General features: G+C 39.8%; 1 protein-coding gene across 1 annotated transcript in view; it reads right to left on the bottom strand.

The window, feature by feature from the left end:
- LOC121873152 (low-density lipoprotein receptor-related protein 6-like) overlaps positions 1-27,126 on the bottom strand; it is a 197,415-nt gene that overhangs the window by 151,918 nt on the left and 18,371 nt on the right. The window contains 4 exon segments of the mRNA XM_042376470.1: positions 3,109-3,322; positions 9,219-9,329; positions 14,493-14,703; positions 21,643-21,833. Of these exon segments, the coding sequence (XP_042232404.1) occupies positions 3,109-3,322; positions 9,219-9,329; positions 14,493-14,703; positions 21,643-21,833 (727 nt within the window).

The raw sequence follows: 27,126 nt of genomic DNA, 5'->3' as shown, positions 1-27,126 counted from the left end.
ACGCTTGTGTTGACATCAGCATTGTAGGTCGACCCTCATTTTTTTGACCAAAAAATTAGTTAATTTATGATATTCCTTGTTTATAGGTCGACCCAAGTTTTTGAGGGTATTGGTACAACAAAACCTTCAGTAAAAACACTCTACGTCCTATAAACTGAGGCTCGCTGTGCCTGAAACACCGAGTGCCAAAGGGAAATTGTTTACCATTTATTATTACGACACTTTACACTGAAGCCCGTGTAGTTTCAACAAAAATATTGTATATTTCCATTCAAGTATTTATTCAAGTCAATTCGGAGGGAATATTATTGTAATGCAACAGTTTTTTAACTGAAAACCAGTACTGTACACTAGTGCAACAATTTTTATCTCTTGAGCAAAATATATGACGTTTATATTCAAATTATTGGCTGTCGTGCAAGGATTCCAGCAACGCAAATTATAATCTCCTAACTTTAGTCTGAGATATTATACAAGATAAAAACTATAAGCCTAAATAAAACCCCGGCTGTGCAGATTAGGGAGGGAGGGACGGAGCCAGCCAGCCAGCGAGGGGTGGGGGTTGGGTGGGTTGAGGTGATATGTTTGACAGTTTGAGCCGAAGGTCTGTGTGTTTATTTAACAGTCCTACTACGCTTCTCCCATTTTAAAATGCCACTGAAATGACCTGGGAGAATATAATTAACATTGCTGGGATTCTTGTAAGACACTGATTAATTTGAATAGCAACATGCTCTAATTTGCACTAGACATAACAATTTTAGTACTGTAATGAAATTAGTACATGTACACTCCAGCTTTGCACTAAGGTCATTTATTTCTTTTAGTACGGTGTGTGCATGTAAATGGATGAAAATAAATGAAGAAATTTATGTAAATCTACCCAAAAATACAGTTGAAAACTTTATACTGTATTATAAAATGTACTTCACAGTATTGTACACTAATGTACTACATTTTTATATCTTGAGCAAAATATATGACGTTTATATTCAAATTATTGGCTGTCTTGCAAGGATTCCAGCAATGCAAATTATAATCTCCTAACTTTAGTCTGAGATATTATATAAAATAAACACCTTAAAGAATAAAGTTATCACCAATCTTTTGTCTGGGAACACAAGGAGGGAGGTAGCCAGCGAGCACTGGGGGGGGGGTGAGGTGACAGAGTGTCTGGTGTTTGTTTATTTATTTGAGATAAGATGTGACAGCTGGCGCTGAAGGCCTACGTGTTTATTTATCATTACTTAAGAGTGATTAAGCTCTTCTCATAATTTGCCACCGAAACGACCTGGGTGAATATAACTTACATTGCTGGAATTCTTGTAAGATAGTGATTTATTTGAATACCTGTATAAACAATCTATATTTGCAATAGACATAATTTAAGTACCGTAATCATTTAGTACATGTACAGTACAGGTTTGTTCCACGGTAAAATCTGTTGAACAACGAAAGAAAGCGAAAGTCATTGTTTTTGTCATAATTTTATCCCACTTTCCACTGTAATATGTACGTCATTTCTGCAAAAATTACATTTCCATATTTATTTCCGAGAATATATTCATTCAGTCACAGTTAAGGTAAAATATACTTGTGATGTAACGTTTTAATGAAAATACCCGGTATTTAGACATACGGTATCGTAGTTTTCTTTTGTTTCAAATTTAATTAACAAAAATTGATGTTTCAAACATAATGAAAAAAAATTTATGTACAGTATTTCTATAAATAAACTTTAAAAAAAGAATACTTTATGTTTTACATCGTCCTGTGCATACCATACCATGCATTTGGCTACTTTGGGCTTGCTATGATGACGCAAGAGATCTGCCCTGGCAACTGTACTGACACTCACAGCTGGTGGTGCGTTGGTGCATCGTTTCCATTGTTTACTGGTAGTTACTGGTAAATATTTTTCAACCTAACAAAACTATTACCTGTTTAGAAGTCTACCCGCAATTTTTTGCCAAATAATTTGGTCTTAAAAACTCGAACTACACACAAGTATATACGGTAAATAAGGACATGGGGGGCCAGGGGTTTTTTAGGGGGGGGGAGGGCAGCAAAAGTACACGGATTTTTAACATTCACGGGTATCTCTGTTACCTAACCCCAGTGAATGTTAAGGGCGAACTGTACAGTAGTATGTTGCTCAAAATTATGGTTTTTTCACAGGAAAAAGTCTGGAGTATAACTAAACCCAGTGGTCACTGTGCTATAACGAATCTAATTGGTTCTAGAACCTTGTTCGTTATAGCATTCGTTCGTTATAGGATTAATCCGTTCCAGGCCCCCAAATACAACCACTTAACACTGAAAAATATAATATAAAATTGTAAAAATTTTAAAAAAGTGCATAAATATGCATCTAAACCCCTGAAATAAAGAATATCATTAATACTTGTATTACAAAAACAATAAATTATTAAAAAAAAAAAAAAAAATTTTAAATAATGTTCGTTGTAGGAGTTTCGTTCGTTATAGCATTCTCAATTTTATAGGTAAAACCGTTCGTTATAGGAATATTCGTAGTAGGATCCGTTCGTTATAGCATACCCCACTGTAGCAACAATCAGACTTGAAATTCCCAACCCAACAAAGTCAGGTTGTTCCAGTTTATTTTCATGAAGGTGCTCCCCCTGAGTTTGCACTCCTATATTAACAAGTGGAAGCAGTAACCTGTAAAATTCTCACCCAGTACCCCCTGTACAAGCAGCACACCAATCCAATTATATGCAGTAGACCAGGGGAAAGACATAGCTCTGGTTCCTATTACAAACAGTTTAATTTAAAGCAACTTTACCATAGAACACCCAGTTCCCACTCTGAAAAACTGGGTCGGCAATAAGAAGGGCACTTAGCCTTAAAACGTGCTACAAGTTACCTGAAGGTAACTGGGCACCATGCAATACAGTAATAATGGCTATCTTATACAAGTGTGGAAAATACCTGTAAAATGACGGTGATGAAGAAATTCGTAGTTTTTAAATGAAAAAAAATATTCCTGCCAGCTGATTACAAAATATTTATAAATTCTTTATTAAAACCTAAAACAAACATCATTAACTTTTGACAAATAACCAAAGAAGGTTTTGTTTTCCTTACCATCAGAACAGGTGAACTGATCAAGCAACTTCACTCCTGTGGGACAAGCACATGAGTAGTTATGGGGAGTTGGAGCTGCCAGACAAAGGTGACTACATCCTCCATTATTGTGCTGGCAGGGGGTGTCCAGGTGTAGCTGTCGTAGCGGGTCAAACACATGAATGTACATAGGGGAGAGGTTCGTCCCTAACTGTTGCTGCTTCTCACAACTTCTCTGTTATAAGGGAGAAAAGTTTTTTAAAATATTACACTTTTTACATTTAGCTATTACATGGACACATATATAAGTCGGAATTTGGGATAACTCAGCAAGGCCAAAGCCCCATAGGTGCTAGTTATCGAGGGTTTACTGTGCTCCGTAACATTCGATACCATAATATCCTGACCACTGGGGTTAGTTATAGACTTATCCCTGTGAAAAAGCCATAATTTGGAATATCATATTACTGTACTCATCTTGTACTCAATGTACTATGCAAAAGGACTAAACATTTTCTCTTGTGCAAACTATGACATGTTTATACTCAAATTAATCACTATCTTGCAAGGATTCCAGCAATGCAAGTTATATTCTTTAGTCAAGTCTGACATTTTATAAGAGAAAACTAAGCCTAGAACAAAATTCATCCCATCAATTCTTATCACTGCCATCTGACCCCTGCTGGCTGGGAGGAGGGGGTGAGGTGGAGTGTTGACAGTCAGGAGGGGAGACTCACGTGTACTCAAGGATTATGAAAGGGAGCGAGTTTTAGTTTTTTGTTTGTAAAATGTTATTAACTTGATTTAGCAGAATATAACTTGCATTGCTGAAATTCTTGCAAGCCAGTGTTTAATTTGAGTATAAACATCCCATAGTTTGAACTAGAAATAAAAACTTTTGTAATTAACTTAGCACATTTGAGTACAGGTTGTGATAATTTATGCAGTTGCTCAACAGTTGTGGTTGCAGATGTGAAGCTTCATGACATCACTCGTGTATAATGCGTCTCCATATGCCCTGATATATTCAATTATCAGTTGTCTAAGTGCAAAAGTAGCCAAGTCAAGCCATCATGTATCAATTGATTTCAAAATAGAAGTTATAAAATAAAATGTTATAAGACAATGGTTTAGTAGTGCTGTTAATGTGTGTGCTGTGTAAGTGTCTTGGCATGTCACCTCACCACCTGAACATTCATCAACTTCTTCAAATCCTACAATGTGCTTGGCAAGCTCAACAATATTTCCTTGAATGTTTGGCACGCGTGTGCACGCACACACACACACACAATTTCTGCCTCCGCCGTGTAACAAGGATGGCTGGCCCTAGGGCCACCTAGGTGCAAATTTGTTTAATGGGAGAGTCCATTTTTTGGTGAAAGTGCTTTTAATTTTGGTCGATTGTTATGATATTCCTGTCATCAATCAAGGACCATATGTATATCAATTCTAGCCCCATAACCCCCTTCTACCCTTTCAAAATTTTCAACCCTTTACACATTTTCTCATATTTGCCTAAATTTTCAAGGTATAATATCTCCATTACTTCTTTCTATTTTGCCTTGGAATTGATAGTCCTAAGAGATCTAGTATTGTCATTGAATATTACAGGGCAATATGTTTGTCTTTATGAATAAAAAAATTTCAAGTTCGGTTAAAAAAATTTCAAAATATCGATTAAATATTCAACCAAAAATAAATATTACAAGATATGAAAAATTGGACTCTGGAGTTATATTGAGGAAAGGTTCTTCCTGTGCTGAGTGTTTGTTTCATTGAAATCGGTCAAAAACTGGCAAAGAAATTCCAATCTGAGTGTTGGAAAATTAAATTTTGTATATAAAGGCTGATAAAGTTTCTCAACCTTTCTCCCCTGATTTTACATGTAATATTATATTTTTTTTTTTATCTCCAACTGAATCCAGTTACAGTATATTCTTTACATGAGGTAGAGGGGAGGGGTGGAAGGCTGGGCTGCCTCAGGTGTCCCCTGAGACGGCTGTTACCATCGTTAGTTTTAGCGGATATTTTTCTTTCATCCTCTTGGATTTAGCAGTCCTCCCGGCATTTGCTTCCTTTTGTTGTCTTTTATGTTTTGAATCACAAGCCATCCTGATATTTGAGGAAAGAAGCCTGGTACAGCGGTACATGTGAGGTAAGATGTGCGGTGCCTCAGAGTATTATACACACCTCTCCTTGACAAGGTCCGGGACCTTCTGATGACGCTGTTTGTCTGCCCCTCCCTATGCTCGCCAGAGACGAAGAGAGTTGCCTGAAATAAATTTCTAAAGCCTTTTTTGTGGTATTTATTCTATATTTTGGGGGAAAAATATTTTACCACGATCATTCATATGTCTACCCAAGGGGACATAGGAAAGTTGAGGGCAGAGAGGAGGGGGAACCATACATAACTGCATAAATATTACGAATATTGCCATAAAACTCCATCCAGATCCAGTCACAGGCAACAACTTTGCTCAGAATTTTTTTCATATTTTTTTTCAGCGATCTTAGCTGGACGCTCCCCTTGAGATGTAGAAGCTGTTGCCAACACAAAAACCTCACCCTAAGTTAACAAGCTGTATGACCCAGTGTTAAGGAATAATCCGAGAAGACCGGACAACTTGCCAACTGCACTGGCTAACCATTACCCTAGTAGAGGCAAATGACGTAAAGAAACTTGCCCATAGTTTTACCCTGCCTGGGGATCGAACATAGGCCAGCTTGCTTGCGAGGCGAGCATGTTGACCATCTCTCACGCATGCACTGCACGTCATATTCTGCTAGGTTTAGTCTGTTTAAGCCTAAAACCACCTTCACCCTGACTGGGAGGAGGTGGGAAGTCTGAGGGGGAGGTGAGGTGTTGACAAAGCTGGCGGCAAAGGTTACCTAGTGGTATTTATGTCATATAGAGGAAGTTTAAGTTTTTTGCTTATAAAATGTCACTGAATTGACTTGGCAGAATATAACTTACATTGCTGGAACTCTTGTAAGATAGTAATTAATTTGAGTATAAACATGATATAGTTTGCACTAGGCTTTAAAGTTTTAGCAATTATTTAGTACATTTGAGTACAGTACAGGTTTGCCCTTAAGACAATTATTTCTTTTACTTTTTTACAATATGTATTTTGGATGTTGTGTACATGTAAATGAGTGAAAATAAATGAGAAAATTATGTATATCTACCCAAAAATATGAATTGAAAACCTTGTACTTAAATGTACTACACTAAAGGACTAAAATTTTTATCTCTTGTGCAAACTCTGTGATGTTTATACTCAAATTATTCACTATCTTGCAAGGATTCAGCAATGTAAGTTATATTCTGCTAAGTAGAGTCTATGAGTACCTTGGCCCCGTTTCCGAAATCCGGATTTACAGGTCCGAATCTTCGAGGGTTCAATGCATTACTGCAAGCATGTGCACGCGTGTGCATACACACACACACAGTGATATCCCCATCAGCCGGAACAATTGGTGCAGAGCACTTCCAGAGATGAGAGATATCCGGCTAACCAGACGACTTTCTCAAACCCGAAAAAATTCCTTATCCCAGGAATCGTTTCCGGTTACTGGGAAAAGTGTCTAAACTATGCATCTTCCACAGACAGACACTAGCCCACTTCCCCATAATGTTTCTGGGTGCTGGGGATGTTTTCCTCGAGTCTAAACTACCGGAGTCTGTAAATGCAGCTCTAATTAAGTTAGAAACTCCATTTTTTTACTATAATAATCTTGAATTGTGAATCTGAAAGTTTGGTTAAAAAGATATTGAAAAATTAGAAATCTACAGGGGGTATACAGTATGATAAAGGTATGAATGAAGCTGTGTGTTACAGCAAAGACTGTTATTTTCCACTCCCATGGAGCTGTGGGGGATTACTGGGTCTCATGTAACTTACCTGACCTGACCTGACCTGATGCAATGTCAGGCAGAGGTAGGGTGGAGGATTAGTGGTCTCATATTACTGACCTTCTTGGGTCGGGGATTAGTGGGTCTCATGACCGAAGATATTTTGAATAAATATGAAACCTAAAGTATTTTTAGGGAGATAAGTATAAATGAGCAAAGTTTTATCCTTTCAACATTACATTACATTTTAAAATATGGAGTGAGAAAGCAGAAAGGTGTGGGTGATTAGAGAGATGGAGTGGAAAGGAGTGTTGCTAAGCACTCCTCAACAGCTGATATTTAACTCACTAACACGCAGTCAAATGCAAATTTGTCATACAATAAGACCCTCACTCCTCATGCTTTTTCTTAATTCCTCTGGGGGTGGGTGGGTGGGTGGGTGGGTGTGGGTGGGTGGGTGTGTGGGTGTGGGTGGTGTGGGTGTGGTGTGTGTGTGTGTGTGTGTGTGTGTGTGTGTGTGTGTGTGTGTGTGTGTGTGTGTGTGTGTGTGTGTGTGTGTGTGTGTGGGTGTGTGTGTGTGTGTGTGTGTGTGTGGGTGTGTGTGTGTGTGTGGGTGTGTGTGTGGGTGTGTGTGTGTGTGTGTGTGTGTGTGTGTGTGTGTGTGTGGTGTGTGTGTGTGTGTGTGTGGGTGTGTGGGTGGGGGTGTGTGTGTGTGTGTGGGTGGGTGTGTGTGGGGTGGTGTGTGTGTGGGTGGGTGTGTGTGTGGGTGGGTGTGTGTGTGTGTGTGTGTGTGTGGGTGTGTGTGTGGGTGGGTGTGTGTGTGTGTGTGGGTGTGTGTGGGTGTGGGTGTGTGTGTGGTGTGTGTGTGTGTGTGGGTGTGTGTGTGGGTGTGTGTGTGTGTGTGTGGGTGTGTGTGAGATAATAAAAATAATTAACAGTTTATTGAGATAACATGGCAGCCCGAAGGCTGAAAATATACAATGAACAGAGACGATAAGTTATATATGGTGAAATTGAGGAGTGGGTCACTTGACTAACAAAAGCTTTCAATACAAAAACATAAGAAACAGAGTCAACATATAGATTAACTATAAATTTGGTACTGTGGGAGCTGGTCTTGTAAACAGTCTTGTGACCTCACCGGATGGCCGTTGCGTTATACCTGGCCGCTAATCCGCTACCTCACTCCAGCTGCACCACGTGGTCAGGGTAGGTCCTTCAGCTCACACAGGGTGTTGGAGATGGTTCTTGTTCCTTATGTGATGTAGTTAGGAATTCATAGTTCCTCGCCTGGGAGGAGTAGGGAGTCCTCATTTCTCTCCTGATGTAGTTTGGAGTCTTTCTTAGCTTCTCATCCAGTGTTGGTGAATGTACCGCGGACTGGGTGTCTTAGATCTGCATTAGGTCAACATTCACTGCTAAGCACTGTCACTCTAACAGCGGTTTCTTTCTTTCGAGTTGAAGTTCTCATTTTTGTATATCACTTGTGGGTTAATCATCAATCTTTGCACTGTACTGTTGTGGGAGGATGTTGATAAATCCATATGGGGAGGAGGCGATGAGGAAAGGGAAGGGCCTGACAAACCAGGCTGGCAGCTGTCCCAATGGTCAAGAGACCACGGGCAGCGCCGATGTCCTCACCCAGTGTGTGTGTGCGCACACATACACAGTACAAGTAAAAGAAATAAATGTACTAACCCCTCCCCCCAGGTCAGCAAATGATATTCACGAATCTGGCAATTCACGGCCATTTGGAGACCCAAACCCCGTGAATTTTAAAGGGCATGCTGTACTTGTAAAACAATGTCAGTTATATATATATATATATATATATATATATATATATATATATATATATATATATATATATATATATATATATATATATATATATATATATATATATATATATATATATATATATATATATACATATACATATACATATATATATATACATATACATATACATATACATATATATACATATACATATACATACACATAGATATACATATATACATATACATACATATATACATATATATATATATATATATATATATATATATATATATATATATATATATATATATATATATATATATATATATATATATATATATATATATATATATATATATATATATATATATATATATATATATATATATATATATATATATATATATATATATATATATATATATATATATATATATATTCCACTTATAATACTTGTACAAACATTAACAAATTTACTTGTAATACTAACCCTGTGGCCAACGTCGCAGAAGTGTATGGCTCTTGTTTCCCAGTCAGTCCAATATAACGTGTGGTTAAAATACGTTAAAGCAAAAGGATGAGGTAATTTACCCTTGACCACCTGCAAATAAACAAAACAATAGTTTACTTCAAAAATATATTCCAAAATTCAAGACACAACAAGAAAAAATAAAAGTGATGAAGGTGCTTTCCACCCTATACAGTATTCCTTTTTTTTGTCATCATCTTTGACATCGTCAATCCAGCATAATCCATAAAAAATATTACATGGTTGACAATACTCTCATGCAACCATCAACATCAGTGTGAGAAACTCCTGAAATTCAGTGCAAACCTCTCCCCATATTCATTATGGATAACTAATGCATGGACTAGTTCAAATGCCACTTAATCATATCCTCTCACAATTTAGTATCCTTAGTCAAAACTGCGAAGACCAATAGACTTTAAGTATGAAACCCCATTTCATAGCCAAGACAAAGAAAAGTGACATAGAAAACCACCTGCCAGAATATCTACTACCAGACCTTGCTTTGTCTAGGAGGTAATCTGTATTCTTGAAGCTGGTCCATTGAAATACTGTAGTTACAAACTATATAAGCACCTATTCACTCAGTCAAATTAATGTGATTAGTTACTTTAAAAACCAGTAACTCAACAGGTGCACCTGGACAAACCCTATCATCAGGGATGCAGCATGCAGAAAAATATGTCAACCATACAGGAAAGAGAAGCAAATTCATTTTATGCTTTAATTGTTGTAAAATGTATACGGTATTGTAGTTTTCTTTTGTTTCAAATTTAATTAACAAAGATTGATGTTTCAAATTTAATGAACAAAAATTTATGTATCTATAAATAAACTTTTAAAAATGAATACTTTACGTTTTACATTGTCCTGTGCTACCATACCATGCATTTGGCTACTTTGGGCTTGCTATGATGACGCAAGAGATCTGCCCTGGCAACTGTACCGACACTCACAGCTGGTGGTGCGTCGTTTCCATTGTTTACTGGCAGTTAGGGGTAAATATTTTTCAACCTAACAAAACTATTACCCGTTTAGAGGTCGACCCCCAATTTTTTGCCCAAAAATTTGGTCTTAAAACCTCGAACTAAACACGGGCATATACGGCACATTATTTTGAGTACATGTACAGTACAGCTTTGTCCTTTGGACAGTGTAGCATGACCCAGAGAAACATTAGGCGCAAAATTTTTAATATGATGCGCCAGATTGACTCGCACAAAATAGGAAAGATTCACTTTAAATTAAAACGCGACATTATACAAAACAACGTTAAGAGGATCAATTTTCCCCAAAAGAAATAGATAAAATACAGGAGTTAAGTTCCTGAGCCTCCCTTTGCCCCATGAAATACATTACATATACAGAATATCATTGCCATTTCTGTAGAAAATATTGCATACAACTTAAACCACATGCGGTAGTAGGCAGCTATCAAACAGGGAGGTACTACTACCTGGGAAGATATTGGAAGTCATAATGTACAGGTATTGTGTAAAGGAAGACCGTGCTGCCATATGGCATGACGAAAATTGTGACCAAGTCCCAGGTTGCTGATCTGACTTTCTGCCTCATTTACACACAATTGCAGGGTCTCAATTGTTTCTCATACTTTGACAACACAACATACATATATCAGCGTCATGGTCACATTTGTGTGGTTAGTCCGTTCAACGCTTAAGTATTCATATTATGCTACATCGCCCACAAAACATATGTACTTTTGAGTCCCCCAGTAGAGCCGTCCGTTCTCTAATCACTACAGTATGTCTTCGTCCTCCGTTTTCCTTTTGTGTATTCTATCAGGGACTCGGGTATTTCTGTATGTCTCCTAGGGTGTTCCCGAATTTGAAATTGTAAGTGAATGAATTTATTATACAGCCAATTAGGTACACCCACCGTGAGAGAAAAGAGTCTAGATGTGTTGAGTACAAGTTGAAGACATCTTGTGTCTTATATGTAGAGTATTTCGTGTTAAAATATTATGTGTTGAGTACTCTGTTTGCAAGCTACAAACCATATGTACCTTGTGTTCTTATGCGGCAGCCGTTTGAAACTGAAGTCATTGTGTTTTGATAAATGAATATCAGACAATCCGATGGAAACATAGGAATTGTTGTCTGTCTTGTATTATAAAAGTTAGATAATTGTCTGAAATGTTAACACAAAACGTATTTATTGCTAGAATTAACGGAAAAGCTCAGTTATCTGCTGCCCCCCCCCCCCCAGTACTGCCATTCTTAGTATTTGTCGTCAGTTTTATTCTTGTCTTTGAGAGCTCAGTCACTCCTTAGTTTGAGAAGTGAAACCTAGCAGATTAATATGAGTTCGTAGCCTCATTTTCTAACACTGCTGTTTAGAGAAACCTAGTCTGTCGATTTACTTTCTGTAAGTGACGTCGTGGTAACTCACGGTTGGGAGACGCTGGGTGGGAGGGCCCCTGACCTCACTCCACCCACGATTTCCAACCCGCTTACAGAGGTAAGGTCCAGTGCCCGTTCCATCACATTATATTAAATGTTTTTGACTTAGTTATTTGTTGTGTGAATATGCAGTGATCAATTAACATAGTTTTGAAGTGTTTAAGTAGTGTTCAAGCTCCTTCAGCCTATGTTACGGCATTCGTGTTACTCACTAAACCCACGATTTCCATCCCGCTTACAGAGAGGTTTCTGTAGGCCAAGCTGGCCGTGTCGACCCCGGGACGACGTCCACGTCAGTATTTGGAAATGGATGAACGTAAATAAAGTCGGATATCGTCGCCAACACGGTTATGTGGTGAGCCAGTCGGCTACTAATGACGTGCACCAGACGCATCCATCGTCCACCTGTGGTTTACCCAGCGACGTATACAACACCACCAGCTCAGGCAGTGTCACTGTTGGTATGAGTCCACCTCTGAGTAGTACGCGAGTCGTAATTTTTGCCCGTGTTTTCTGGTATGTCATCTTCGATTGGATGAGTGTCTGGGGTTAACATACGGTCTCTCCTCGACTTACGACATATTCGACTTACGACGACCATGGTCGTATAAAATATTTTCCACATTACTTATTTTCGAGTCCCGACGTTAATGATCGCGCTGTGTACTGACAAAATTTTCGTTTGTAATTCCCTTTAAAATGGCTGGCAAGCGTAAAATAAAGAGTTCTCGTGGTGCCAAGAAGAAAAAGACACCCATTTTAGAATTTCTATGTATTATTTTCACCATTTCGACTTACGACCAATTCGACTTACAACCTGGTCGTTGGGTTGGAACCTCATCGTAAGTCGAGGAGAGACTATAGTGTGAAGGCCACCACGTTTTCATGGCTATGTAACAGAGTATCAAAGTAGGTACAGTATTTATTTGGAATACCAGTGCTACGAGTCCTGTTCTAACAACGAGAGCAATCTCTCGGGTTCTCTGTGTTGTTGTTGGATCCCAAGTGTACTTATGTATATTTACAGTGTATATGTTTTCTACAGGTACACCAAGTATGGGTGAGTGTGGAATATGTAATGTACCTTGTTGACAAGTGTCTGAGTATTGCCATGGGGTTGATATTGGCACTAGTGTGTTACTGGAAGTAGTCAGAAGTCTAGCATTATTTTAATAAAGCAGTTTTATTGTATGTTAGGGGTATTATTTTCCTACAGTGGCCACCCTTATTTCTCCCTAAATCTTGGTACCATTATTACTTGTGTCTTACCCTCGAGTCATGCTACCACAGGTCAGATGTTAAGTCAGAGAGTACAGTAATTGTTGAAGTCGTGGAACAGAGAGAGAAAGTATAGTAAAGTATTATAGGAAGTAATCCCCTACAATAGGTGACAGCGGTTGGTCTTTTTTCTCTCGCCCCAACGTACATCAGTTCTCACTATTGATCTTTTTTTTAGTTTAGTATTCATTTATGGTCCTTAATTATTATTTATTATTATTATTATTATTATTTAATATTCTTAAATTTTTTATTAATTATCATTAATATTATTATTATGCCCCCAGGCCCTGATGTGGGTCATTGACCTGTGCCCCGGTGGGCTAATCTCGAAAAAATAAAAACTTTACAAACAATACCTAACTCGTCAAGAATCGAACCCTGGATCTCTGCATGTATATAATTAAATTTTCTGGTCTGTAAAATACACACTAGTCATGCGAAACTGTTACTGAAACCCTCTATCTTTATCTTCTGTCATAATCATAGGTGTGGATTTAAAGGCCGTAGTGCTAGCAGAACTTGAGATTTCAGGGGCAGGGTGTGTAAAGAGCAGGATTTCAAAATCACCTCATCTGGTCTGTAAAAAATTCATTTTTCATGCCATAAAAGAAAATTTATGATGTCCAACAACTTGATTTGAGCTACCAGCTACTTTAGTAACTTAAAAAACATAATTGGAATTTCCCCCCTCAGCATGCATAGTTGAGTGCATGCTGCCTCCCTGACAACTAAACTAGTTTATATGTTGCAAACCCTTCTGTCAAAATTCTTGGTCTAAAGTCACCAATTCTCATTTTTTTAGCTTGGTCCTGCTATCATGATGATTGCAATCTGCAGAGCTTTTCATGGGACATAAGGCTACATGATTCATGCTCTTGGTTTTTGTCATGCCGAGTGTTTACATTTGTCCCAGCCAATGGTTTCAATCAAGTTCTTATTATGAGAGAAATGGTGATGGCAATTCAGCCTCATTGACTTGTTGTGCAAGTGTGAGCATTTATGTGAATAATCTTGTTGAAATTCTGAGTTCGTTCCAATGTAATTGCTAGTCCATTGTTTTCAAATCAACCAGAGCTACAGTCTGATCCTGCTTAAACAGGGCAAGTAAATGTCTATGTGTTATATACCTTTGAACTGCTTCAAATGGACACTGCCCTTGTCTAAAGAATACAATTAGCCACAAGGCATGGGAGGCTCTGCCATGAATTATTTTCATCTGTAATTTTGAGTGTTATAGTTATGTTATATATTCATATTCTGTGTTTAAACAAAATCATGATCATGTACATCACTTGTATGGAAGGATTTAGTGTACATATAACACAGATAAAACATGAGTTCACAGATAAAACATGAGTTTTAAAGACAATTGGTGGAAGAAAAGTTGATTAATTCACAAGGACATCCCAAAACCTATTTCCTATAAGACTGCCTTTTTGGTGCCAAACCTTAAGATTGTGTCAAAAGCACTGATTAAATATTTTACAAAAATAAGTCCTAAGCACCATTTCCAAAAGAAATATATCCTTACCTTTGTTCTTCTCTTCCCATCAAAATCTACAGATGCAATATAAGACAATTTTGCGTCAGCCCAATATATGACTCGCTGATCATAGTCTACAGTTAGACCATTGGGCCAAAATATTTCTTCTTTGACAATTACCAATCTTGTTGAGGAATCTCCATTCATACCTGCCCTCTCAATCTTGGGATTTTCACCCCAGTCTGTCCAAAACATCAATCTGCAAAATAAAAATAAAAATAAAAATTCATAATACAGCCTACTCTGTAAAACTTAAATGATAAATTTTTTTACCTATACCTGTATCTAAGTATAATATAAAACCGTGCTCCTGAACCTGGCCAGAACCACATTATAGAGCCCACAGGGGTTTATTAGAAAATTGTGAAATATAGTGTTCCCTCGTAATTCGAGAAAAAAGAAAAGAAAAAAAGTGCTCTGGGTCACTTGACATACCAAAAAATTCAAATTATCCGTGTTCAGAATATTTTGACATTATTTGACAATTTCCGAATTTTTGTGTTTGATTATTCATTTGTATTCTGTTCCGTTTTTGTGCCTTGCCTTGGCTGCCACTTGAAACAATCTATTTATAATGACTGCAAAAATACTTTCTTAAAAGTACATACAGTAATAATAAAATAAATAATACAGCAATAAATATATGTAACACTGCGAGGTGAGGTGACGAAACGAGAGGTGAAATGACATGAGAAGGCACTTACAGTGCACATACATTAACAGCACAACTAAACCATTGTCTTATAACATGTTATTTTATAATTTCTATTTTAAAGTTAATTGGTACATGATGGCTTGATCTGGCTACTTTTGCACTTAGACAACTGATCAGTGACTAAACCACAGCATATGGAGACACATTATCATTACAATAACATTGGTAAGTTCTGACAAATACACCACAATATTATTTAGTAAGTGCTCAAGACAGATATTGTGGTAAGCACCAACCCTCTAGAGCAGTGACAAAAATGGTGCTCGAGAGATGGCGAGTGCTGGCAACATTGTTACGGAGAGCAGGAACGATCAGCTGTTTCTTGCTCTGTAAACATGACAAAAAAAAGGTACTACAGCGCAATAGCTCATCTGGGACTAAGTGTGGGATTTGGGGGAAATTAATTATTTTTTATAATATTTTACTAACCCGGCACCAAATGAACTTAAATAATATGGGAATTATAGTGAATTGCATACTGCTGCCAAGCTCTTTCAATAAACCGTTAATTATTATTATTATTAAAGGGATGGCAGGCTGCCAAATGGGGGGAGGCGAGTTGCTCTCTCCTCCCTTCCACCTCCACCAACCACCACTTGCCACCTCCTCTCCACTGCTACGCACCCTACGTAGTTTTATACATTATCTTAATATAATTCAGATTCTATTCCTATAATTCAATCATCTTGATCTGTTTCTTGTTGTCAGAGGAAAAGACAGCATAGCGTAAAATAATTCCTGCACAGAGTGCATTTGCTCATGGTTGATGAAAGTTTGCCTTGTTTAGGTCTCTTTTAAGATTGCCTTCAAACTCTATGCGGACTAGCTCAGTGGCAGTCACTTGCCATCTTCTGAATACTGTTCGATTCTGTCAGGCCAATCACTCCACCAAAGCCTTTCAGATGCCCAGTATTCTGCTCCTCCCCTTGATCAAAAATCATGTCAGGCAAGACATTTTTTGTCTTGTGGATGACAAATCTTCCACTATGAAACTCTGCAACCAAAGCAGGATGCTTTACCTGTAGGGAGGACAGATCCCAAATATGAATTGGTAACCACCTTGCATAATGGTTTTGATCTAATGCAAAAAACCATGGGGCAAGCTTGGAAATGGACTCTATATACAAATCAAAGAGACCATATCTCTGTGCCCTCAAAAAAATCAAAATTATCAGTTGTAATTTCCATTTGAGTTCCAGTAGCAGAACCGAGGACATTCTTCACATTTCTTATTTTCCAAGCCATGGGATGTAAGTTCCCTCTCATCATCTGAGATGTTCTCTACATAAGCTTTGTAGACTTGGTGCTTGAGGACAGATAAAGTGGCAGCGGTGACTTGGTGGGCATGTCTTGCTTTGGTTAGGTGGCTGACCTTCAGAAAGTTTCAGCAGTCCCAGAAGTTGCAACTCCTGCTTGTACCAAAGCTTCTGTCCATCCACTTTCTTAAGCCAGGTGCCACCAGCTATGAATGCAGCCATTTCAATATGAAGCCCACCAAGCATGATGAGATACTTTTCTTTCCCAAATTCTTGTGGCCAACACCATTGCACTTGTTTTGCAATAGCTGTTCCACAGTAATTGGGAACCTGGATGTTAATCGATTTGCGGATTGTATTCCGGGGTAATGGTTTAGCCAGTGCAGTTGGTGAGTTGGCCGGTCTTCTTGGACTATTCCTTGACACTGGGTCATGCAGCTCCTTAACTTAGGGTTTGGTTGTTGTGTTGGCGAAAGTTTCTGCACCTTAAACAAATTCGCCTATGTGGCCCTTGGGATGGCCATCCTCGTTACACGAGGAACATCCATTATTAATGACCAGTCTGTCCAGGGTTCAGCTGTAGGGAGCTGAAATTACCTACACAGTTACACGTATATCGAGCAGTGGTCCTCCCCACCCTGCTATATGACAGCGAGACATGGGTCACATCCAGGAGACACATCAAGGCACTTGAAAACTTTCACCAACGTAGTCTACGTTCCATTCTCCGAGTTCGCTAGGAAGATAAGAGAACAAATGCCAGTACTCCTGCTGACACCAACTGTAGAAGCATCGAGGCTACCATTATCCAAGAACAACTACGCTGGACTGGCCATGTTACCCACATGGATGACAGCAGACTGCCAAAGCAGCTACTTTAGTCACCCAACAAATAGTAAACGCAACGCCAGCGAGCAACTGAAAAGGTATAAGGATAGTCTTAAGAAACCTGAAAAAGTGCCAAATCGACCCCCTCACCTGGGAGACGATTACTCCACACAGTATCGCTTGAAGGAGCACCACACGAGAAGGTGTCAATACTTTCGAGTTAACCCGACTGCAAACCGAGGCAGACAAGCACCAAAGCTGGAAAGATGCTGCTGCCGCCCCTCAAGCACTCGATGCAGCCCTCCACATGTGGAACATTTGTGAACAACTCTGCAGGTCCCGTATCGGCCTCTTTAGTCACCTCAAAACTCACCAATCAAGGTGACCCTGGATGATGGTCATACTCGATTCCGAGTGAGAACAAAGTAGTAGTAGCAGTGCGCTGTATGTGACGTCATGGGACGCGACTGGAATGGTGAGTCAGCCACTCCACACACTTTCACTTTCCATAGAAACACCCATGCTTTTCATGTCTTAGTTTAAATTATAATTTATAGTTTTATATTAGTAATATCTTTATTTCTAACCCACAACAGAATATTGTAATGATTTTTCCACAACTTTTATGGCACTACTGTTGACTTTTAGTAGTTGTGGAACATATCCAAGTTTTCACTATACGCGGATTCCCATTATGCCGTGTTGTCGCAGAATGCAATCGTCGCATAAAGCAAGAGTCAAGTGTATATATATTTTTATACAAGAGTTAGCTGGCTCAGTGGGAGAGCGGGAGGATGCAGGACGTGTGGGGGGGGAGCGTTGCTAAGGAATCGGCAGAGGTAGCATCTCCGTTGTTATGGTGAACCAGGGAGTGTATGCAAGTGGGGACTGTGTTAAACTTTCATTTGGCTTTTATTTACGGGTTTGGCAATACATGGCTACAAGAGGAAAATCTACACCAAAGATTTTTTTTCTAAATACTCCGTGCTAAAATGGGGTGCATCTTATTTGGCCGTGTGTCTTATATGCCCTAAAATACAGGAGGTATTTCTATGCGGCTAACCCACCAAAAAACAATAACACACACACACACACTGAAGAGTCAAGACATGTCTGGTGCTGCTCTGGTGGCTGCCAGTTCAACTGTTATGTTGGCACATACCCCAACTCACTCCCCTGAACCTCTCCTCCCTACCAGAATATCAGCAAATTCTCGCCAATACAGTATTACCCCGCTTTACACGGTTTCACTTTCCGCGGTACCTTGCCAGAACCGGACTTTCACTTTTCCCGGTGCATCTACTCATATACGCGGTGAAGTAAATTTTTTTTTTTTATTTAGCTCATAAAATTCATACAAATTACCCGGCCAGAATATAATTTACATTGCTAAAATTCTTGAAATATGATGATCATTTTGAATATAAACATCATGGATTTTGCATTAAACATACAAATTTTAAATCTAATGTAATAATTTGGTTTACACAAAGCAAATATTTTATCTTTTGTGCAAAATATATGAAGTTTACATTCAAAATATTCCCTGACCTGCAAGGAATCCAGAAATATCAATTATATTATCGTAACTTTAGTCCAAGGTATTATTTATTACTAAACGTTAAAATCTAGTGTTTTCACCCAATCATTTCTCAGAGAGGTAGGAGCTAGTGAGCTGGGAAGAGGGGGGGGGGGATTTGAGTCCATTATTTGAATGGACATTAACCTGGTGACTGTATTTCCCTTAAATATTAATTGTGTGAGCATACCATCATAAAATTTAGATGTTATTTTTACTACAACATCGGTATTGTGTAGGAAAAAGTGGAGTTTGGGGGTCGGGCCAGTCTCTATTGGAATTAATCCCATATGTTCTGTAGTTCACTTTACGCGGTTTTCACTTTCCGCGGTACCCTGTGGGTTCAATTGACAGCGTAAATCGGGGTACTACTGTAGTCACAATTTCATTTTGGAAAAGCCGGTGGAAGTTGTTTGGACTTACTTCCTAGCCCCCCATTAGTTCCTGTTCACCTAGCAGTAAAGTAGGTACCTGTTGTAAGTCGAAAGTTGCGAATTCGTATTCAGAGAAAGTTGTTGGAGCTCCCAATAACTTGATGACAAACCACTGACTCTTCAGGCTTCTACGCCCTTGACTCTTCAGGCTTCTATGCCCTTAACTCATGAGACATAAAGGCAAGCATGAACTTAGCATGCTTCCCTGTTGGGCACTGTAAACGCTTCTGCGCTTCACCTTACACAGGGATGTAGGGGAGTGCCCAATAAAAAAAAAAAAAATGGAAAAGAATGAAACCAGTGTTGAACAGTGCTTAAGCCAGTGAAAACAACGCAACAGTAACAGCCGAGAGTCGTACCCAAGCTAACCTTCACACAGTGAGATCCCAGGTACTCAGTGATAACTGCCCCTGAGACTCAACAATACCAGCTATGTGTTAATATTCCACAATAGGGAGGCCTGGGACCACACCTCACTCACTTGAGTGAGTAACGCCCTGTGACACCAGACCACGTGGTGTCCCCATGATGCTACAACACCACGTAGTGAATGAGTTGCAACAGCAACACATCAGGCCCCTCATAACACCACCTATGAGGGAGTTACTGCACCATGTGAGGTCCCTCATAACACCACCTAAAAGGGAGTTACTACACCATGTGAGGCCCCTCATAACACCACCTATGAGGGAGTTACTACACCATGTGAGGTCCCTCATAACACCACCTATGAGGGAGTTACTACACCATGTGAGGTCCCTCATAACACCATCTACGAGGGAGTTACTACACCATGTGAGGCCCCTCATAACACCATCTGTGAGGGAGTTACTACACCATGTGAGGCCCCTCATAACACCATCTGTGAGGGAGTTACTACACCTTGTGAGGTCCCTCATAACACCATCTGTGAGGGAGTTACTGCACTATGTGAGGCCCCTCATAACACCATCAGTGAGGAAATTACTGCACCATGTGAGGTCCCTCATAACACCATCTGTGAGGGAGTTACTGCACTATGTGAGGCCCCTCATAACACCATCAGTGAGGAAATTACTGCACCATGTGAGGTCCCTCATAACACCATCTGTGAAGGAGTTACACACCATGTGAGTCCCCATAACACCATCTGTGAGGGAGTTACTACACCATGTGAGGTCCCTCATAACACCGTCTATAGGAGTTACACACCATGTGAGGTCCCTCATAACACCATTTGTGAGGGAGTTACTACACCATGTGAGGCCCCTCATAACACCATCTGTGAGGGAGTTACTACACCATGTGAGGCCCCTCATAACACCATTTGTGAGGGAGTTACTACACCATGTGAGGCCCTCATAACACCATCTGTGAGGGAGTTACTACACCATGTGAGGCCCCTCATAACACCTTCTGTGAGGGAGTTACTACACCATGTGAGGCCCCTCATAACACCATCTGTGAGGGAGTTACTACACCATGTGAGGTCCCTCATAACACCATCTGTGAGGGAGTTACTACACCATGTGAGGCCCCTCATAATACCATCTGTGAGGGAGTTACTACACCATGTGAGGCCCCTCATAACACCATCTGTGAGGGAGTTACTACACCATGTGAGGCCCCTCATAACACCATCTGTGAGGGAGTTACTACACCATGTGTTTGCTGTTCAACACCTCAGCGCACATGATCTACCTGACCGTGACCTCCATTGTTAACATTAAAATGTGTGTTCACTGTATGTTCCCTTACCTTTCTCAAATGAAAGCTTTTGTTAAATCACACACGCACACATGCACCATGCATGCGCGCGCGTACACACGCACACACACACACACACACACACACACAAAAATTGGAAAATAAGACAGCAGGCATCCACAGATCCAGAGTGATATTCTTATTGCGTGACTGCGTGGTGGTGAGTTAAAGATCAGTTGTTTAGGAGCACTTGTCAACACTGGTGCATGTTACAACTCCTTTCCATGCCATCTCTCTAATCACCCACACCTTTCTACTATCTCACTCCACATTTTAAATAGAAATGCTTTTGCAGACTCCAGTAGTTTAGACTCTTGAAAAACATCCCCAGCACCCAGAAACATTATGGGGATGTGGGCTAATGTCTGTCTGTGGAAGATGCATAGTTTAGACACTTTTCCCAGTAACCGGAAACGATTCCTGGGATAGGGAATTTTTCCGGGTTTGAGAAAGTCGTCTGGTTACCTGGAAATCTCTCATCCCTGAAGTGCTCTGCACCAATTGTTCTAGCTAATGGGGATATCACTGTATGTATAAAGTACATAACATAAATTTTGGATGTTAAAACTTATTAACTTACCCTTCAGATGGAACTAGAGCAATAGCTCTGGGTTGATCAAGGTCCTGCCAGAATAGAACACGTCGGTGCTTACTATACAGCTCTGCAACTTCAATTTTGTTGGTGTCTGAGTCAGTCCAATACAGCTTCTCACCCAGCCAGTCAACTGCCAAGCCATCAGGTGATAAAATACCTCTTGATATCACTGTCACCTAAAAATGAAGAACTGATATAGAAAATCCAATCTCATAAGCAAGGAGAAGCAATTGACCTATATGAACCACACAAATAAATAACCCACTGGAGAACCCTTCTTTAATCTTTAGACTGGCTTAGTCATGGAACCTGGTAGGGTCCCGTGTGCACTGAGATCTTCTTTAAGGTTGGTTTGGACATAAAAAAAAACTTGGTCACATGCTTCACATCTGGTCTGTTTTCCACTATGTATTTTGAAATCAAATATGGCCACCTACAAAAAAAATCTACAAATTGCCTGAATATAATAAATTTGCATATCATTTTGAAGGTCTTGGTCAGGAGAACATGTAATATGACATTATGAATTGAATTCCCATCAAAATTGGCTAAATACGTATATGAAAATATGCAAAAAACATAAAACATTTATTTCTTAAAGTATTATTGTATGTGTATAAGCAAATGAAACATATATAGAATCTTGATAAATCATGAAAAACCCATTGCTAAGTGAAATAACGGAGATAGGTAGTAGGCAGCTATCAAACAGGGAGGTATTGGAAGCATAATATGTTGTCTAATGGGAGACTCTGCTGTCATTTGGCATCACAAAAATTGTGACCAAGTCCTACGTTGCTGGTCTGACTTTCTGCCTCATTTACACACAATTGTAGGGTCTCAATTGTTTCTCTTACTATTGACAACACAACATACATATGAGGCGCTCCAAGTCAGAAGGAGGTGGAAGTGATACTCCGGCCAAAATGTGTTTTTTGATGGACATCACTATTTTCACCCTTCATCTACAAGTTGGCGTTGAATGTAACCCTTAAGCTAGAATAGCAAGTCCTTCAAAAATAAGGTGTGATTTCGCCTCAGGCCTGGAGCTACGTATCTGGCTGTGCTCTCAGTTCCAAAAAGTGGCAACATCCCGTTCAGAGCAAGAGGAGCGCGGGCCAATGGCAGCGCGCCTCCCTCGGACCATACCCCCCTGAGGCAGCCAATCGCAATGGATTTCCCCTTGCTACGTCACAGCTCCTCGGCCAATTCATGCGCCCAGATGCTGCTGCCTCCTTAGTTCTGACGCATATTTTAGCATCAGGAGGTTCAGAGTACGTTCTGCTGCGTACCCCCCAAGGCCCTATAGAAAAAAAAAGCAGGATGAGAGAGTGTAGGGTTGATGAGTGGGCAAAGGAGGTTGCCAAGCGTAAACAGAATTTGGGTGAGGAGTAAGTAAGTTACAGCACCAAGAAAGTAGTCAAGGCGAGGCAGGTCGGCCCTCCCTGCCCAGACGGCTGCTTCGACAAGCTTGACAGGGATAACACCGATACCATTTTCACCAATTTCTGGGCAATTGTTGACTATAGCAAACAAAATGGCTGCCTGCAAACACCCATGAAGAGAAAGCAGACTGAAGCTGAAGTGAGCCATAGGCTTTTTAACTACTATTTTTTTGTGAAGCTTTGGCAACACGAGTTTAAGGTCTGCCGCCAAGGTTTCGCTTTTATTCACGAGCTTGGCAAGAAGAAGATGGAGGTCCTGATGCATACGAGGAAGGAATCAACCAAGTGGAATGCCCATCTCTGACAAGCGAGGACATCATCCATCCACCAGGGCCATCACAGGGAGCCGCCTGCAACACGTGTACAAGCACCTTCGTGCCCTGCCAGTGCTCGCTAGCCATTACAGCCATGCACACATCTCTCACAGGCGGTACCTGGAGGCCGGGGGCAGTATCACCGAACTCCTCAGCATCTACCTGGTGTGGATGAGCAAACATTATCCTGATGAAGAAACTGTCTCCGAGAGTTTTAACCACACTGTTCACGAGGCACTACAACATCGTGTTCCGTGCTCCTCTCACCGACGTCTGCAACACCTGTGAGAAGCTGGAGACCCAGATCTCTTCCCTCCAGAAGGATGGTCAGGACACCAGCGACGTGAGGAACACCCTGAGGGAGCACAAGGCCATCGCACAGGTGCCTCGGGCCTTCTTCACCAGGTGGAACAGGGTGGCCCTGGGAATGGTGATGTCAAGACGGTGGCCATCAACCTGCAGCAGACCCTTCCTTGCATGATTTAGTTGATGAAGAATCTGCGTGGCAATTTTTAGAGTGGGCAGAGAAATACTTTGATCAGTAAATGATTGATTATGCCAAGGCCATTAAAGTTATACGCACTCCTCAGGATTTACGTAACTTCAAGTTGTCACGATCTTCAGGGATAATAAAACGAAGGAACTAAACAAAGTAAGATTGTAATACTATGGTCATAATACTGTTTTTACCAAAGATTATGCAAACTTTCTCAGCCTTTGTATTTGTATGTTAATTACATTGGGGGGAGGTTAATGGTGGGGGCATGAGTGTAATGGTGTTTCCTTATTATTACACACTATTATACTTAACAATGGTATAAATCTTTGGCTAATAATAGAGACGGAAAGATAAATACTAAAAGGCAAATGAGTTTTATATTATTATTTCATTTTTGGGGGGTTGGGGGGGGGGTTTATGTGGAGGGGGATGTAAAACGAGTGTTGTTTTTGGTGATCATTATCTTGCTTTACAGTATTAGTCCACAATAATAAGAAAATTTTGCAGAAAAACGCAATTATTATTGGTTTGAAGATCAAACAACTGTACATCACGGGTAGTTATTCTCATTCAACTGGTGATAAAATACAGGTACTCCTCGACTTACGACCACCCGGACATACGACCGCTGCAGTCGTATAAAATATTTTTCAAATTATGTATTTTCGAGTCCCGACGTTAGTGATCGCGCTGTGTACTGACAAAATTTTTTTTTGCAATTCCCTTTAAAATGACTGGCAAGCGTAAAAGTGAAAGTTCTCGTGGTGCTGAGAAGAAAAAGAGACACCCATTTTAGATTTTCTGTGTATTATTTTTGCCTTTTCGACTTATGACCAATTCGACTTACGACCTGGTCGTCGGTCCGGAACCCCGTCATAAGTCGAGGAGAGACTGCAATAACTATTCACAGTACTAACTTCCAGTTTTCACGGATCGCTAGGAAAGTGATTGAGCTGCACGAAAAAAAAATTAACCCTCTAGCTTAAAAAACAACAAAGTTATGATTGTTTGAACTTCGAAAAACTTTTAAACACGTTTTTCTAAGCGTTTTAAATTTAGCACTTCACCCCCTTCTGACGCAGAGCGCCTCATATATTGTTTCTCACTATTGATATTTGTTTTTATTTTGCTGTGTGTGTGTGTGTGTGCCTATACAGAGTACAACATTTAACCCTTCAATAAATAAGAACAGTAAATAAGTGTTGCTTTCATATTCTTATGTAGAGTAATGACAATATGTTTTCACATGTGCGCACTTACATACGCGATCTCACTTTTTTTCTTTACCATTAATGGTTAGCTACTTATATTGTTCCATTTATTAACATTAAATAACATTACTTCAAACAACCATATTAATTTTTACATTAATTTTACTACAGCTAAAACCAGGGTCTTATTTTCTTGTTTTATATGTAGAACCAATCAGTCACTGGTTTTGTAAGCAATAACGAAAACAATGCCGGCAGCTGTCTCGTCTCCTCGTGTGTTTTAATATTCCACGAATTATTAATGAATTGTATCGTTCATTTTGCACACACAAACATTAATTCTAAAAAAAAATCAGAAACATTAATTAAAACATATATGAACAGTAAATAAGTGTTGCTTTCATATTCTTATGTGGAGTAATGACGATATGTTTTTCACATGTGCACACTTACATACGCACAGTCTCACTTTTTTCTTTAACATAAATGGTTTGCTACTTTTATTGTTCCATTTATTAACATTAGATAACATTACTTAAAACAGCCATATTAATTTTTTACATTAATTTTACTACAGCTAAAACCAGGGTCTTATTTTCTTGTTTTATATGTAGAACCAATCAGTCACTGGTTTTGTAATCAACGAAAACAATGCTGTCTCATTTCCTTGTGTGTTTTAATATTCTACGTATTATTAATGAATTGTATTGCTCATTTTGCACACAAACATTAATTCAATAAAAATGACATTCAGTAATAAACAATAATGAATCTTTTGAACATAAGAGAAATGACACTGTTTACATGATTGTGCACGTCGTCTGAACGTTGGCGGGCCGTTCAAACCTGTCGAAATTCGAGTTTCTCCCGTCAAAAATTTAATATTTATGTAGTGTTTTTCGTGTCCAAATAAAAAACGTTGAATTAAAAACTTGCGAAATTTGAGAAGCTACTGAACGACATTTAACCCTTCAATATGTCTTCAAAGAGACCACGGAGCAGTGAAAGTGGTGCCAATGTAAGCGCAAGTCACTATCTGTCTAGGAAAAGGGTGAATTTCCATGGTCCGGCACCGGTCAGGTCCCGAGGTTTCCGGACTAGAGAGGTACAACCTGTACAACTAAACAAATAATGTAATTGAAATACTGTGTAACATTCAGTGCCATAATATCCTGACCATGGGAGTAGGCTATACTGACCCTTTGTGAACTCTACTCTGTAATCCTTATGTGCTACCGCTCACAGGATGAGTAAAGGGTGCAGAATAAACTAGCCGCTGTAAGCGGCAAAATCAATCACACACACACACACACACACACATCCTTGACCACCGAAGGGTCAAGACGTACCTGGTGCTCCTCTGGCAGCAGCCAGGTCAACTGTTAAGTTGTCCCATACCAACTCCCTCCCCTGAACCTCTCCTCCCCACCGGAACATCAACAAGTTCTGGCCAGAAATTACTACCCCTGTATTTCATTTAGGAAAAGAATGGAACCAGTGTTGAACAATGCTTAAGTCAGTGAAAAACAACTCAACAGTAACAGCCGAGTCGTACCCAAGCTAACCTTCACACAGTGAGGTTCCAGGTATCCAGTGATAACTGCCCCTGAGACTCAACAATACCAGCTATGTGTTAATATTCCACAATAGGGAGGCCTGGGACCACACCTCACTCACTTGAGTGACTGACGCCCTGTGAAACCAGACCACGTGGTGTCCCCATGATGCTACGACACCACGTAGTGAATGAGTTGCAACAGCAACACATCAGGCCCCTCATAACGCCATCTGTGAGGGAATTACTACACCAAGTGATGCCCCTCATAACACCATCTGTGAGGGAGGTACTACACCACGTGAGGTCCCTGATAACACCACCTGTGAGGGAACTACTACACCACGTGAGGTCCCTCATAACACCACCTGTGAGGGAACTACTACACCACGTGATGCCCCTCATAACACCACCTGCGAGGGAGTTACCACACCACGTGATGCCC

The sequence above is a fragment of the Homarus americanus genome, unplaced genomic scaffold (genome assembly GCF_018991925.1).
Source record: "Homarus americanus isolate GMGI-L3 unplaced genomic scaffold, GMGI_Hamer_2.0 scaffold32929, whole genome shotgun sequence".
Taxonomy (NCBI): Eukaryota; Metazoa; Arthropoda; class Malacostraca; order Decapoda; family Nephropidae; genus Homarus; species Homarus americanus.
Note: the sequence above shows the minus strand (reverse complement) of the source record. Positions and strands in the feature narration are given on the sequence as shown.